Genomic DNA, 17823 nt, shown 5'->3' on the forward strand with positions numbered 1-17823 from the left:
ATTGCAACCTCAGAATCATCCTCAACTCTTTCTTTTCCTTTACCCCTCATATCCAGTCAAGTGCCAAGTCTCATCAATTCTACCTACACAATGTATTAGTGTCTATCCCCTTCTCTCAGCTAACATTGCCACCAACCCAGTTCAGGACCTCACTATCTCTCACCCCCAACTACTGCAACAGCCTACTAACGGCTTGACCCTCTCTGATGAATCCTGTCAACAGCTGCCACTTTGATCATTCTAAAGCCCAGGTCTGACCATGTCATTTGTCTGCTCAACAAGTTCCGGTGGCTCCCCCCTTGCCTTGGGACAGAATACACACTCTTCTGTTTGTTGGGAAAGCCCCTCATGATCTGGCTAGAGCCTATCTTTATAGGCTTATTACACCTTATGTTACTGAATGGATTCTAAGCTCCATCCCAATTGTCCTGCTTGCTCTTCCCCATACAAGACATTCCATCTCCTGTCTTCAGGCCTGTGAACAGGATGTCTAGGAACTTATTCCCCTCTCATTTCTACCTATTAGAATCCCTAGTTTCCTTCAAAGCTCCACTCAAGTGCCATCAGGAGGTTTATCCTGATCCACCCAGATATTAGTGACCTCCCCTCCCTCTGTGTGTATTTAATTTTATATGTATATACATACAGACATACATACATGTAAATATATATATATGTAAATATGTTTTCCCTCCAGTAGGATGTGAGTTCCTGGGGTACAAGTGGTGTTTCATTTTTGTCTCTGTATTCCTCAGTACCTGGCACATAGGTATAATGTTCCATGAATTAAATTGAAAAAAAAAAATCAACTTCACTAGTCCAAGATTAGGGAAGCATGGCTAGATAGCAGTTTATTTGAAAAAAGGGGGGAGGGGTTAAGTAAACTACAAGCTCAATATAAATGAACTGCGATGCAAGGGTGACAAAAGCTAATCCTCAAAGTTAGGCTATGTGAAAAGCTCAGTGCAAAGGATGAAGGAGGTAAGTCTAGTCTTATTGGACTGTGCCCTGATCAGACCATACCCACACCTGGAGTACTGGGTTCTGCTCTGGGTACTATATTATAGGATGGCCAGTGATAACCTGGAAAGTATACAGCAAAAGGGACCAGGATCATGATTTTGGAGGATCAGTTGAAGGAACTGAAGATGTTTGACCTGGAGAACAGAAGACTTAGAGACAACATAATAGTTGTCTACAAGAAGCTGAAGAGCTGTCCTATAGAAGAGGCTCATGTTCTTGTTCTGTTTAACAGAACAAAGAATAAGGTGGATATAGGTATATATATATATATATATATATATATATATATATAGATATAGATATATATATATAGATATAGATATAGATATAGATATAGGTATATATATATATATATACATATGTATATGTACATATATATGTATATATATGTATATATATATAATTTTATATTTTATATACATATAATTTTATATTTATATATATAAATACATATATATAATTTTAAGATTAGAAGGAACTACTTCTTTATTTTTACAGATAAGGAAACTGAAGCCCAGAGAGGTTGACTTATTCAAGGTCACACAAGCAATAAGTGGTGAAGGCAGAATTTGAATCCAGGGCCTCTGACTTCAAATCCAGCACACCTCCCATTTTTCTACTCTAATAGTGCCTCTAAAGGTATATAGGACAGCTCTGGGAAGTAGTGGGCTTCCCCTCACTAAGGGTCTAAGAAAGAGGCCAGATGACCTCTTGTTGGGAATGTTTTAAAGAGACTTCCTAGAGGTAGGATTATTTGGCCTTTGAGGTATCTTCCAACTCTGAGATTCTGTAATCTTTCTAATAATTCCATAAGATTTACTGAGCATTGGAAAGGGTTGAGGAAGGTTGTATAAAGGTCTTAAACATTCCATAGATTACATTCTTGTTTATTTAGAATACCCATGATCTTGAATAATAGCAGGGGAATGACCTCCTAACTAGAAACCAAGACAAAAGAAACATCCTGGAGGATTTTTGAGTGTCAGAAGCTATAGAGGGGGCAAGCAGGATGATTGGGAAAAGGCTTTAGTGTTAAGAAATCCTTGGCAACCTTAGAGAGAGCAACTTCGGTCAAGCTTGAGAAGAGAGTGGGAAGTGATACAGCATGGCAACTTAAAGAACAAGAAAGAACTAACTATTGAGGAGAAAATGGAAAGCTTTGCACAGTAAATTGCATCTGAACCAAGCCTTGATGGAAGCTAGGGCTTCTAAGAGGTAGAAGTGAATAGGAAACAAATCCTAGGCATGAAGGACAGTCCATGAGAAAGCACAGAGACAGGATATGGAAAACCAAGTTCAGGAAACAGCCAGCAAGTGAGTTTGGGGAGTAACATGGAATAAATTGGGAAAAGGAAGTTGGAACATTACTGAAGCTTTAAATGACAGATTGAGGATTTTGTATTTTAAGTTTAGCCCAAGCTTCTATTACTACTAATAATATATTCTCATGTGAGATGGATTCAGCTGAGGCACAAAGTCATGCTGTGGGATCCAAATGTTGAGGCACCTAAATTTTACTTTTGACCATTCTTTTAGCAGATAGATGAGTGATGTAATCATTGGGTCAGAAGATGGCGCTAAAGGCTCAATTTTGGAAAATTGAGTTACGTTGGGATTTTGAACAAAAAATTAAATTTCTATATTAATTCTGTAATAGAAAAAACCAGAAACAAGGCCACTTGATAAAGGCAGTGTAGATGGACAAATAATTTAATCTTTCTGCATCTCAATTTCCTCATTGGTAAAATTATAGGGTTAGAACAGATGCTCTCTTTTTATAGCTATGATTCTATCATTACAGGTATGAAATCAAGTAACATTTTATCTGTTACTTTTAAGCTTACAAAAAAAAACCCCATTCTTCACACAAATAATTTTTATATGGTATAGAATATACCTTCTAATAAAACTATAAAAGCCATCATGCTTCATATTAGTTTATTTGATAGGTGACATAACTAATGTAAAAACAGGCACAAACATTCTCAAAATGACCTTGCTTCACAACAAAGGAAAATGCAAGCATTAGGTAGGTATCTATGCATACAGATAGATAGTTCTCACCTTTCCTTGCTTCCAATATGACTAAGCTTTCCAATTACTAGGTCTGACTAATTAACATCTGCACGACAATTCTGCTTGTATTTAGCATTTTGGCCAAAGTCCTATGACACATCAATCTGTCTAGTTAGGTTTATGCTTGTCTTAGCATTTTGGGGAGGGGGGGGCGTAGTCTTGATGACCTGGAAGTTGTTTTCAAGGCTTCCCAGTGAAATGGGAAGTAAGAAGCATAGTAGCTGACAATAAAGTACCTCTTGGATTGAATACATTACTTTCATTATGGTAGCTCTGAGGTCAGTGGCACTATTCTGAAACCCTCAAGCCTAGCTTGTTAGAGGGCAATCTATATTAAGGGAAAGGCAGACTTTTTAAAAAAAGGTATCTGAGTCATGCAAATCATTCCTTCCCCTCCCCCCCTCTCAGCTACTCCAAACTTACAATGCTTTTAAAAAATTTAATCATTAATTGAATGTTTATTATAGTTAATATATTAGCTTTGGGCACCTAGGTGGCACAGCAGATAGCCAGGCCTGAAGTCAGGAAGACTCATCTTCCTGAATTCAAATCTGGCCTCAGACACTTACTAGCTGTCTGATCCTGGGCAAGTCACTTAACTCTGCCTCAGTTTCCTCATCTGTAAAATGAGCTGGAGAAGGAAATGACAAACCATTTCAGCATCTTTGCCAACAAAACCCCAAATGGGGTCATAAAGAGTCGGACATGGCTGAAAACAAATGAATCAGCTTTACATTAAATCTTGGAGTTGGAAGAGAACTTAGAATTCTAGTCAAACTTCCAACCAACAGAGGAATCCTCTCTGTAACAACCACAACAAATGGTGGTCATCCAGTCTTAGGCCTAGCACTTCCAGAGTGACAAGAAACTCACCTTCTCATAAAGACAGTCTCTGTCTGATAAAAGAGGGCTGTATTTTTTTTTTAATATGCACTCCATGTATTTTGAGCGGCAGATATAGTAGGACTGGGAAGCAGGAAGACTTGGATTCAAATTCCACCTTTGACATACACTGGCTAGGTGACCCTGCTGGGCAAGTCACTTAATCTCTAGGAGTTCCACTCTCTTGATGCAATCACAGTTTCAGTACCTATGTGTATTTTATAGCATACTTGAGGCTCTAGAGCAACGTATACTTATACCTAACTTACTGGGCTTGTGGCATAATGTTAATAATTTAAATGATTCTAGAAGGTTATTATATCTGTTTTTGGAACTAGGGTTTGGTATAAAGAGGAACAGTCTTGAGGTTAGAAAGGCCTCAATTCAAACTCTGTCCCTGACACACATTAGCTGTATGACCCTGGGCAAGTCACCTGACCTCTCAATACCTGAAACGATCCTTTCATTCTTTGTACTTATATCCCCATGGCCTACCTCAGTTCCTGGCACAAGGTAGATCCTCAATAAATACTTGTTAATTGACTGATAAGTTATAGGCAATTTATGAAGCTATATCAGTAGAGGGAGTTTCTACACAGGAAGAGACATTTGCTAATAAAACCACAGCTTTGAACCAAAAAAAAAATCTTTGCTTTTATAACATATTGTTAATCAGAGTTTGATTTATTCAGTACAAAGTCCTTGGCTAGGTACACTGTATGGAAAAACCCAGTCTAACGGCAATGATCTACTTTATGATGTGGTTACCAGAAATGCATTGTGGGGAAAAAGTAAAGACTGCCTGAACCTGTAAATCCCTTAGTAAAAGAGAACAATTTAGTCTACTAAATACGGGTTTTTAGAAATAATTGTACCTCCATTAGCCTCACCCATGTAACTAGCAATTTTTATGCCCAGAACAATTACCAGGATTGGAGGGAGAGCAGAGAGGCTCATTTGGGGTATGGCTTAGGGAGGCAAGAGGCAGCCCAAAGGCACCTCAAAGTTTCTAGAATGCTGAAAGGGGAGGAGGCTGTAGCTACTACCTGGGGCTTATAGCACAGATAACAGACTGTGGTGCGTCTGTGTGGCCTCTTCCTGACCTGGGGCAAACCCTTCATGGCCTTGCTCTAGTAAAAGGCAATTAGGTAGTACAGTGGAGAGACTGCTGGGCCTGGAGCCAGGAAGGTCTGAGTTAAAATCTGACCTCTGACACTTAATAGTTCTGTGGTCCAGGGCAAGCCACTTCACTGTTGTAGACAACTCTCAGTTTCTTTAAATGTAAAATGGGGATAATAATAACATCTACCTTACCGGGCTACTGTGAGGCTCACGTGAGATATTAGTAAAGTGACTGTTACATAGTAGGAGCTTAAGAAGTCTTGGCTTCATTAAAACAACTGAGATACTACCTTACACCCATTGGATTGGCTGACATGGTAGAAAAAGAAAATGAAAAATGTTGGAGGGGATGTGTGAAAATTGGAAAACTAATGCACTGTTGGTGGAGTTGTGAATTGGTCCAACCACTCTGGAGTACAATTTGGAATTATGTCCACAGGGCTATAAAATTGTGCATATTCTTTGATTCAACAATACTACTACTAGGTCTGTATCCTAAAGAGATCAAAAAAAAAAAGGGAAAAAGACCTATTTGTACAAAATATTGATAGCAGCTCTTTTGTGGTGGCAAAGAATCAGAAATTGAGGGGATGCCAATAATTGGGGAGTGGCTAAACAAGTTATGGTATATGATTGTGATAGGAGGTTCTTGTGCTATAAGAAATGACAAACAGGATGGTTAAAAAAACCAAACAAACAAACCTGGGAAGACAGAGTGAAATGAATGGAACCAGAACATTGTACACAGTATTAGCAACATTGTAACAATGATCAACTGTGGAAAACTTATTTACTTTGATCAATATAATGATCCAGACAATTCCAAAGGACTCATGATAAAAAATGCTATCTATTTCCAGAAAGAGAACTGAGGGACTCTGAGTGCAGATTAAAGCATATTTTTCAACTTTCTTTATTTTTCTTGTTTGTGTATATGTGTGTTTTTGTCTGCAACATGGCTAATATGGATTTCCATATTATTTCCACATTTATGTTTTATATGAATTCACGTGTATAATTGATAGACTGACTGCCTTCTCGAGAAGTGGGGGAGGGGCAGGAGGGAGAGAGAGAATTTGGAACTCGAAATTTTAAAAAATTAATGTTTAAATTTTTTATACGTAATCAAGAAATATTTAATGAAATGAGTAATTTTTTTTAAAAGTTCTTGCTTTCTGTCTTCTTTTCTTGTTACCTGTTAAGTATTTGCCCTATTCTGATGTAATGTATAGTAAAAATCGTGAATACAAAAGTATAAAGTACAGCCAGTCAGAACACAACTCTGGTATGGTTTTCATAAAGAAGAAGGGCTATCTACTACTGGGCATTATACATCCAGAGTATACTTCCAACAGGAAAGCTAAATCATCCCCTCTCCCCTTAACCCCACTTTGCATCTAGGTGAAGGAGAGAAAAGAAGATTCCATGCCTTCCCCTCTCTGTATCCAGGGAATGCCAATCAGGAATTCAGAAAGGCTTTTCCTTTACCTCACATGAAATTTTTATTACTGATCTAGGAAAGCATATCTCAAACCATCTTTGGCCACCCTCCCTCAAGACTATCCCCTCTCCAAACCTTTCATAATGCTGCCATGTTGATGTTCCTGATATGCAAATCTGACCGTGTTCTCCCTTACTAGATAAACTTCAGGGGCTCCCTATTTCCTCCAGGAAAAAATACCAATTCAAATCCCTTCTTTGGTACTTAACTACCTGAGTGAGCCATAAAATGAAGGGATTGGATTAGATGACCTAAAAGGCCCCTTGCATCTCCAAATCTGGGCAGCTAGGTAGTGCAGTGTGAGCTAGGAATTAGGGAGACTCAATTTCACGAGTTCAAATCCAGCCTTATACACTTACTAGCTATGTGACTTTGGGTAAGATACTTCACTCTATTTGTCTTCATCTAAAAAATAAACTGGAGAACAAAATGACAAACCACTCCAGCAACTTCACCAAGAAGAACCCAAAATGGGGTCACAGAGGATTGTACATGACTGAACAGCAAATGTCAATCTATGACCCTGAGATTCTAATATTTTTTCATAAAAGACTAAGTACTTATAAGTAAGGAGCTGATTAGATGATTTCTAAAAGTCCCTTAGAATTTTATGAATTTCAGATATCAATGAATTTTATATCCCTGACCACTTAAACATCAATAATACCATGAAAATAATAACATTGTCATAGTTAACTTTTAAAAAATAATAAAAATTATAATAATGTCTCAACATATTTCCTTAAAACAACCTGCACTATTCCTGCTGATGGCATAGAGGAAATGGTGCAAACAAAAACTACATCACCAGTTCAAATTTTGATTGGAAACACTATTTCCATATTTAATAATATAGTTATCCTTTGTATAAACAATGAATATAATACATTGCTAAATACCTTTTAAATTTTTAAAAATTTATTGGAAGAAAGATGCTTCTAGAGGTTGTATCCTGGGCAACAGATGGCAATATCTGGTTACTCTCAAACACAAGCTATGATTACCCACAGTTACTTAAGGAGACCACCCTTACAATGAGGAAATATTCATTTTTCAGATGAGAAAAATAGGATTCTCAGCTATTGTTAATGTCCAAGCTCCATTGTTTTCTCTCTATGGAGGATTGCTTAAGTACCCACTGACTGTGCAAATTAGCCATATTAATATTGTCATAATTTATATCCTAACTGTCCACTGGGAGCAGTTCCTAGTGACTACGCTGTGTTTGACTTCTCAGCTCAGTTTCATGTTTTCTCCTCTTTTTTTTTTAAGGCAATTGGAGTTAAGTGACTTGCCCAAGGTCACACAGCTAGTAAGTATCAAGTATTTGGTCTGGGGCTGGATTTGAACTCAGGTCCTCCTGACTTCAGGGCCGGTGCTTTATCCACTGCTCCACCTAGCTGTCCCCTTTCTCCTCTTCTAATCATGCTGATTGGACACCCTGATCAGGCTCCCCAATTCATGATGCAATTTTCTCCAGCCACAGAGATCCTTTGTAAAGTTTCTTAGCTCACACTCTCCAGGTGAAGTATCACCTTCATAGTAGAAGACCTGCCCTGTTGCAAATAGAAAGGATGACCTTTCAGAAAACTCCATCTTTCACTGGCCAAAGACCTTTGAACTTGTTCAGGAAGCACTCTCCCTGGTCAATTATAGTTATCAAGGAAAACTGTCACTGATCTTTCTCCTTCTCTTTAAACAAAGTGCTAACATAAATGTTCAAATATCTTTTCACAATTGAGATATTCCCCATCTGCTAGGAGTAGGGAGCCTCCCTTTCTCGGTAGTACCTGATCCAGATAGGCATATGCCTTTCCAGAGGAGCAAACCCTCTTGACCCAGGAAAGATTAGGGCCATTTAGGGTCCCTTTTTCCTAGACAAAATGTGGCTAGAAAAACTCATCCTCTATGTTCAGCTGTCCCCACCTCTTACAGGCAGTACCATGTAATCCCAACTGAGATTTGTTATGCTATCCATTCTTTACCTGATGGAGACGATGAGGGAGAACACTTCCAATAGAATGGCGATGATGAAAATCACGACTGCGGCTGGTGGGGGAGGGGCAGAAGCCATCCCATGTTTTAGGAAGCAGGTGATGGACAGAATGAGAAAAACTGTTGTTGACAAAAACACATCCAGGAGGGAACTGAAGGTAGCACTGGCAAATGTCTTCACGGGAGAATTTTTTATAACCTGTTTTGAATATAGGAAAGAAAAAGGAAAAGCATTCCATTTCATTTCAATTCAATAAGTATTTATTAAGTACCTACTATATACCAAAAAATGAAATGGTCCATATGCCTAGAAGTTTACATTCTGTTGGAGAAACACAACATATGTACAGATAAAGAAATATAAAATATATACATAGTAAATATAATTTGGAGGGGTATGGGGTATTAACAACCAGAGATGGATCAGAAAAGGCCTTGTGTAGGAGGCAGTACTTATGCTAACCTTAACCAGAGCTAGGGAGTCCAAAGGCAAAGGTAAGAAAGAAGATTCCAGGGCTAGCTAGGCAGTGCAGTGGATAAAACACCGGCCTGGAGTCAGGAAGACCTGAGTTCAAATCCAGCCTCAGACACATAACACTTATTAGCTGTGTGACCCTGGGCAAGTCACTTAACCCCATTGCCTAACTAAGAAAAAAAAAGATTCCAGGAAGAGGAGGTAGCTTATGCAAAGGCATGGTACCTGGAAGTAAAATACCAACTTTGGGAAATAGCCAAGTAGGTCAGTTAAGCTGAAATGAATGATGGGGAATAATATGAAAACAATCTAGAAAGATAGATAGGAGTTAGAGTGTGAAAGAGTTTCAGTGCCAAACTGAGAGGTGTTTATATTTTATCCTACAGGCAATAAGGAGTTACTGAAGAAGGGAACAACATGGTTAAGACCCATGCTTAAGGATATCAATATGGCAGCAGTGTGGAGGATGAATCAGAGAGACTAGAGGCAAAGAAACCAATGGGGAAACTATTACACTAGCACAGGTCAGAGGTTTGAGGGCTAGACTAGGCCAGGGGGCTGACCATGTATATGGAAAGAAAGGGACAGATGGCAAACAATAAGACTGGGCAACTAATTGACTATGGGGGAGGGAAGTGAAGGAGAATAACTACAAGGCTTCAACTAGCAGAACATAAGCTATTGGAAGGAGCCTACATATAAAACAGGAAGTTAGGAAGAGAAGTAAGTTTTGGGGAGAAGATAATGAGTTTAGTTTTAGACAGAATTTGAGATGCCTATGGAACATGCAGGTGGAACTGTTCAACAGGCAAATTGTTGAATTGTTGGTATGAGACTATAGTTCAGGAGAAGAATAAGGCTTACACACACACACACACACACACACACACACACACACACGGCAATCACATGCATAGAGAAGCTTATTAAACCTATGGAAGCTGATGGGATTACCAAGACAGAGAATGTAAAGAGAGAAGACCAGACCTAAATACTGTTAGAAGAATTTGCTGCCAATACTAGAGCCATACCCCTAAAAGACATCTCTTTGGAGGAAAAAAAAAATACATGTTGAAAACAATATTGATTTACATATATGGCCAGGGTTTTTGAAAAGCAGACTTGTAAGAAAAACAGCAATCTATATTTAGACTAATATGGCACATTACATTGATTATATTACATATTACCTGTTCATTTAAATAAAGTATCAACTTTCGTAATCAATAAGTTTTCATAAACGTACTCAAGTTATAGGAGAACACTGATCACTAGAGCTAGAAGAGATTTCACAGACTAGACAGTCCAGTCTTCATTTTATACAGCTGGAAAATGAAGCTCAGAGAGTCAATATCAAGACAGACCATAACTCGTGTCTCCTAATTCCTACTGTTGTGTTATTTTTTCTAAAATGTACTATCTCCTTAATTGAAAAAACAAGTTAATAAGCTGTATTTGAAAAGGCAGTTACACTGAAGTATTGCACAATTAATGCAAATGTGTCACTGATTTCCAATTCACAGGTCTGGATTTGTGAAAGTTGAATCCATAGTGACTGAAGTATCATTCAGACTATAATATATACACTTTAGGTAACACAAAATAACCACTAGTACTTACAAGATTCTCCAAGAGGTAAAAGATGAACTAAGAGATATTTGGAACATATGTAGAAATCAAAATTTTAAGGGTCTTTCTCTTTGGGTGAGTACCATTTTGGCAAGGAGAGACATTTAATGACTTGTCTGAAGTTAAAAGAGAAGTTAAGGGGGCAGCTAGGTGGCACAGTGGATAGAGCACTGGCCCTGGAATCAGGAGGAACTGAGTTCGAATCTCGCCTCAGACCAGCCACTTGACACTTACTAGCTGTGTGACCCTGGGCAAGTCATTTAATCCCAATTGCCTTAAGAAAAAGAAAAAAAAGAGAAGTTAAAAGTAAAAGGCAATCAGAATTCGCACCTAGGTTTTTTGTTTACAAATCTAGTGCTGTTTCTACTGTATCACACTGATTTTCATCCTAATTTTATATATATATACACACACACACACACACACACATATATACATACATACATATATACACACACACACATATATATTACATACATATATACACATACAGCTGTGTAGATATGTAGATATGTAAAACTATATACACAAAGATACCTACTTTTAGATACACATATAAAAGAGCATTATCATACGGATTTTTTGGGCTCAAGATTCCTGTAACTAAAATACCCTCCTGGAATTTCCTGGACCTCCAGAGAATGGCCTAAATACAAATCATGCCACTCTGTAAGTCCCAGGATTCCATAAGCAGCCCAGGGTATGTCATGACTGAGGTATTCTGTTGGAACAGACACAGGGCAACAGATACCTAAAAGGTCTACTGCTTCTTTGATGTATGTTCATTGCCTGTCTGCTGCAATGGCATCCCAAGAATACTAAAATGTGGTTTAAAAAAAAATCCTTCTAGTCAGCTCAAATGGTGCATTTTTTCTTGGCTTTGTGATTTCTTGACATATGACTTTACCAAGTCTCCAGGCTCATACCACTGAGGGAAGAATGAAAGTGAGCTCACTACTTCGTATCACAAAAAATAAGATATAATAATAATCAATAGGAAAGTAGGTAGATTGTTAAACAAGGAATTTTGTTTCTTATTCAGGTTGGTTAATTTGCTCTTTGTCAAAATCCAGGTTGAATTATTATAATTCAGTTTATTTCAACAAACTGTTATTAAGATCCTAACATCTGTAAGGCACTTTAATGGGGAAGAGAATATAGAGAATAAATTATGCAAGTTAAAATGCTGTTATTTATTTACATATCTATTTATATAAATAATTTATTCAGGGTCAACTGGGGAGAATGGTCCTTACACAGAGAGGGCTCCACCAAGCTATAAAAAGATTTCTCAAAAAGGCAACTGACCATCCTGCACTTGTCAATTTAATTTATGAGATAGGTGCATTCTATAAAATTGACCTAATTCGCTCAACATTAGACACAAAGAACATCTCTTAACTTGAATTCCATCCTTATCGTTTTGCTAGACTGCCTCTCCAACCCACAGATAACCCTCTTCTCTGGAATGACTATCTCCTCAAATGTTATTCTTCAGGGCCCCATAAGTAGGATATTACTCTACTGAATTCCCTTCCACAAGCCTTTTTAAACTAACTTCCATATGCATGATAGATTTTCAATAGGTTTTTCTTTCTACTTATTCTACTTCCATATTTTCAAATGAATGAGTAAAATAATGCAAATGTGATTTTAATGTAATATTTATACTGAAAAACAAATTTTCTTCATATTTAGTTATATAAGTGGCTCTTATTTTCCTCTTGAAGAATACCTCCAGAGGGTATGAAACAAAAATCTCCATTAAATTATGACTTAACTAAATTTCACTGTAGGATATTTAAGCTCATAGTATAATGCTAACATGAACTCAGTTTCAAGCTAAAACTAATAACAGGGGAAAGGGGTCATGCTGGAATTTTGTTTGTATATTATTTCAAATAAATATGCTACTGGTTAAGTTTTTAGAAATGTTTCATGGGGTGGTACATAGGTGACTGGATTAGAGTAAAAAAAACTTTAATTCTAGTTCTTGTTCTATCACTTAGTAGCTGAATGACCTTAGGAAAGTAACACAATGTCTTTGAGCTTCATTTTCCTCATACGTAAAATGGGGATAAGATACTGCCAAAGATAGCCTGGGTTGCAGACAGACTAAGGCCAGAGATGTGGCCCAAAATAGAACTGAGGCCAAGAGTGGGGACTGGAGTTAGCTGTGGGTCTTTGGGGAAGGAGTAGGTCAGAGTGGACAGAAGCTTTGAGTTCCTGTGATTGAACCCTTCTTAAATTAGGCAGGTAAGCCAGAGACTTGACTACTGAGAAATTAAAGACTTGGCTGAAATGTGTTCAGAGGGGTAGGAGGGAAAACTAAATAATCAGAATACTTGGTTGAATGAGATAAGAGAGTCAGGTTCTAGGATATGGGTAACAATGTCTTCTGGGAGTAAGCAGGTCAGGGAAAAATTTAAAGAGAGGGAACTGCATCAACATGGCTACTTGGACTGGCATGTATATAGGGAAGGGAAAGAAGTGACATGTCTCAGGACTAAGAAATCAGAAGTGGCCAGATGAGTCATCAGCTGAGATGAGGTCAGAGACAACAGCTGGGATGCTCTAAGAGGGGCTCCTTGTGCCAATGGAGAGTTGCTGCCAAGTGTCTTTTAAGTGTGTAGCTCAGGGCTTCCCAGGCAGCTTGGCTCTTGGTGGTGGTGGTGGGAGGACTTGTTCTGCTCCACTGGGATAACATAGATCTCCTGGGTTTTATGACCTTTGGTTCAGTAGTCCTCCAAATTTGTCTTGGGTGATGGTGCCAGTATTTTACAGTGGACAAAATGAAGAGATGGGGCTGTCACAGCCTTAATGGGTACAAAATCCCTCAAGTTCCCAGAGTTGTCCTAGTACAATTGGTCTCCCAGAGCAGTGGACCACTCCTTTTGGGAATTTACACAGAACCTTCACCAACACTTGCCCCAACTACTTTCTGAGTTTTTGGGGGGGTTTTTTGTTATTGTTGCAAACCTGTGATTTCATCAGTTGGGTACTCCAAATGTAGAAATTTCCTCTAAAGATAAACACTGGCAAAATACACTGGCAAAACAAAAAGGGAATTACTTGGGGTACTTAGAAGATAAGTGATTTGCCTATATTCACAAAATCAGAGTGTGTTAGAGGCAGGACAGCAACCCAAGTATTCCTGACTCCAGGGCCAGCTTTCTATCCATTACGTCTTGCTGCCTCTTACCTTATAATGAGGTATCAAATAACATATAAAAGTGAAAATGCTTTGGAAGCTGTAAAATGATTTATCAATGTCAATTATCAGTTGTAACAGAATTTCTGGAAAATAGTAACAAAATAGTTATAAAACTATTTAGGTATTTACATATGAAAGAAAAAGTAGACAAAACATTAGTGAGGTACATAATATCATAATTCTTTATAACAAATTAGGATAATTCATATAACTTGAAATATCACTAAACAATGTTGCTAAACATTACTACAATATATACACAAAATTTCGATTGTGACTTACCTAAAGCCCCTTAATTCTAACTAGAAAAACTAATGTATATTTTAACAGAGGAATGATATATTCAATAATTGATTTTTGAATATCTCCTTGTCAACAATACTATAGTACATTAATATATTTGTATATATATACATATATAATAGATATACATATAATATAGATATATACATGTATATACATATATGTGTATATGTGTGTATTCAAACCTTCTGGGCCACATGCTCTGGAAAAGTTGGGCAACTTCTGATGGAAATTTATGAGACATAATCCAAGCTATTAGAAGTAGAAGATACCTCATAAGTATTTAGTTCAACCCTCTGATTTTACATGTGAGGAATCTAAGGCCTATAGGAGGAAGTGACTTGCCTATGATCATATAGTTAATTAGAAGCAGATAGAACTAGATCCGTGTCACTGATTTAATAGGTTAATAATCTAAATTATTCTGAAGCTGCTAGAAAATAGAAAGGATGAAAAATAATAAGCTAAATCACATTTAGGAATTTTAAAAGAAAAAAACAATTCTATTTGGTGTTAAAAGGATATCTTAAAATTAAGTTCTTTTAAATTTCACTTAAAACTGTGAGCATAAGAACTTCATAGTTGGTAAAAGGCATTATATGGCATTATTTAAAAAGTGGGTCAAGAACGAAAAAAAGTAATACAATTTTTTTTTCTGTTTATACTGTCATTGCAATTACTATTTTCCTGGTTCTGTTCACTTTACCCTGCGCTTTAGTTCACATAAGTCTTTTTATAGTTTTCATATTTGTCATTTCCCATGGCCAAGTAACATTTCATTACATTCATGTATCACAGTTTGTTTATCTATTCGTGGTTATCTATTTTGTTTTTAGTTCTTTGCAACCACAAAAAAAATTATTCTATGAACATTTTGGTATATATGATGTATAGCAACTTTCTGACTTTGATTTTGGCTGATGTATATGCCTAGCAATAGATTCTCTGGGCCAAAAAGTATGAACATTTTAACAACTTTTTATCATAATTTCCAAATTATTTTCCAGAATGGTTGGACCAATTCACAGTTCCACCAACAGTATATTGACACTTCTTAGTTCTATTTCCATCTTTTGTCATTTTTTGAAACCCTAGAGTTGTTTTGATTTACATTTCTCTTATTATTAGTGATTTGGAGCAATTTTTTATACTATTGTTAATAGTTTTCAATTCTTTTGAGAACTGTTCATTTTGTTGGTTTTATATAGCCTGGACTACTGCGATGGCTTACTAATTGCTCTCTTGGCCTCCAGTCTTCTTCCCTCCTCCTCCTCCAATACAGCCTCCACACAGTTAGCCAAGTTGATATTACTAAAGCATCTGTTCCAGAACTTCCACTGGCTTCCTACTGCCTCCAGGACAAAATATAATTTTTTCTGTTTGTCATTTACAATCCATCATGATAATCAGTCTAGTCCACCCATCCAGGCTTATTGTGCATTACTTTCCTTTATGTACTTTAAGTTCTAATAAAGAGTACTAGTTGTTATTCCCAATACATGATGTCCCATCTTCCATTTCTGTGCCTTTGCACAAGTTGCTCTCCCTATCTCAAATGCATTCCTTTCCTTACCTTCACCTCTCAGAATCCCTAGCTTTCTTCAAGATGCAACTTAAATGCCAACTTCCATACAAGTCCTTCCTTCTTATTCCTAGTTGTTAGTGCCCTAGCAGCACTCTGAAATTACATTTTATCTCCTTTTTGTTTGGTATTTCTTTATCTATAGACATGTTGTTTTCCCAAAATAAAATGTCAGCTCTTAGCCCAGTGCCTGGCTCATTGTAAGTGCTTTAAAAATGTTAGTTGAATTAAACTGAATTCAACTATTTACCAGCTATTGCCCTTAACCCAAACTCTATCCTAAAAAAACCTTCCAAAACATATCTATCTAGTCTTAAAAGTAGAGAGTGAATGGCATGACTCACTCAGAAAATGGAAGAAGGTAGTAGAAGGGATGTGAAAGCAGAATCCAACAATATATTGTTTTTAAGAAACATGAAATGTACAAATTTGCACCGAGTTAAAATTAAGGGTTGGATCAAAATTTACTAAGCTTCAGGTGAATTTTTTTTTTTAGCTTTTTGACTAGGCAGTAGAGTTAAATGACTTGCCCAGTCATACAGCTAGTAAGCGTCAAGTGTCTGAGGCCAGATTTGAACTTAGGTCTTCTGGGCTCCAAGGCTGGAGCTCCATCCACTGCGCCATCTAGCTGCCCCTCAGATTAATTTTTAAAAAGCAAGAGTCAGTAATAATGATTTCAGACAAGGCAAAACAAAAAACTGACTTAAAAATAGGCAGAAGAACTGTATTATGCGTAAAACTACCATAGATAATTAAATTACATCAATAATGAAAATATATATGTATCTAATGGCATAGTGTCTAAATACTTAAAGAAAAATTCACTGAATTATAGGGAGAATCAATAGCAAAAATATCACAGTTGCAGGCTTCGATATGCCCCTTATAGACCTGGATAAATCTAACAAAAAGCTAAATAAAAAAGAAGTCAAAGTCCCAAATAAAATTTTAGGAAAAAAGTCAGTTATAACAAAATAATAGATCTCTATTATTATTGAATTAGAATAGGAGGAAATGATTACATTCTTAGCTGTGCACGACATTTTTAAAAAATTGACTATGTGTAGAGCAAAAAACCCCAAACTCTCACAAATGAATGCAGAAAGGTAGACATGTTAAATATAACTTTTGCTGACCACAATGCAATAAAAAAAATAATCACTAAAAAGTCTTTGAAGAAACAATTCAAACTGAAGTGGAGATTAAATATATCAATCCTAGAGAATTTTTTGTTTCAAAGAATAAGTCATAGAAATAATTTAATTAGAGAAAGTGACAAAGATGAGATATTATACCAAAATTTTGGGGATATAGCCAAAGCAATTCTTAATTCATCAGCTTTTCTGTACATTACCAACAACCCCTCCCCACCAAAAAAAGGGAAATGAAGAAAAAGGAATTTAATTTAAAATTACTATAAAATGTATAATATATCTGGAAGTCCGTTTATCAAGACATACAGGAATTAATATGGCTGCCATTTTAAAATGCTTTTTACAGAAGTAGGTGGCAAATAATTGGAGAACTAATGTTTGGGTTGTGCTAATATAATAAACATTGTAGTACTAGTTACATTAAGTTACAGATTCAGTGTCATACCATACTACCAAAGAACCATTTTCTAGAACTAGACTAAATTATAATAAAATCTATTTTAGGGGGACTATTTATGGGGCTAAAAGGTGAAGAATCTCAAGAGAAATAGTGGGGGAAAAGGCAAGGAAAAGGGTCTAGCAATACCAGTTTTTAAATTATACTAGCAAGCAGCAATCATCAAAATTATTGGGCATTGGTAAAAACATAAAAAGACAATCAGATTAGGGATGCAATATCCAAAATATATCAGATACAGTAGCATAGTGTTCAATAAACCCAAGAACACGAATTACTGAGGTAAAAAAATTTTTTTTTAACTGCTGGAAAAGTTGGAAAGCAGTCTTGGAAAAATCAGGATCAGATCAAAGTGCCATACCATATAATATAACAAGCTCCAAAGAGATATATCTTTGCTTTCTGAATAC

General features: G+C 36.7%; 1 protein-coding gene across 1 annotated transcript in view; it reads right to left on the reverse strand.

Moving 5' to 3' along the window:
• ADCY9 (adenylate cyclase 9) overlaps positions 1 to 17823 on the reverse strand; it is a 192548-nt gene that overhangs the window by 39900 nt on the left and 134825 nt on the right. Inside the window, 1 exon segment of the mRNA XM_020995690.2 lies at positions 8590 to 8798. Within this exon segment, the coding sequence (XP_020851349.1) occupies positions 8590 to 8798 (209 nt within the window).

The sequence above is a fragment of the Phascolarctos cinereus genome, unplaced genomic scaffold, assembly GCF_003287225.1.
Source record: "Phascolarctos cinereus isolate Bilbo 61053 unplaced genomic scaffold, phaCin_HiC Scaffold_4;HRSCAF=312, whole genome shotgun sequence".
Taxonomy (NCBI): Eukaryota; Metazoa; Chordata; class Mammalia; order Diprotodontia; family Phascolarctidae; genus Phascolarctos; species Phascolarctos cinereus.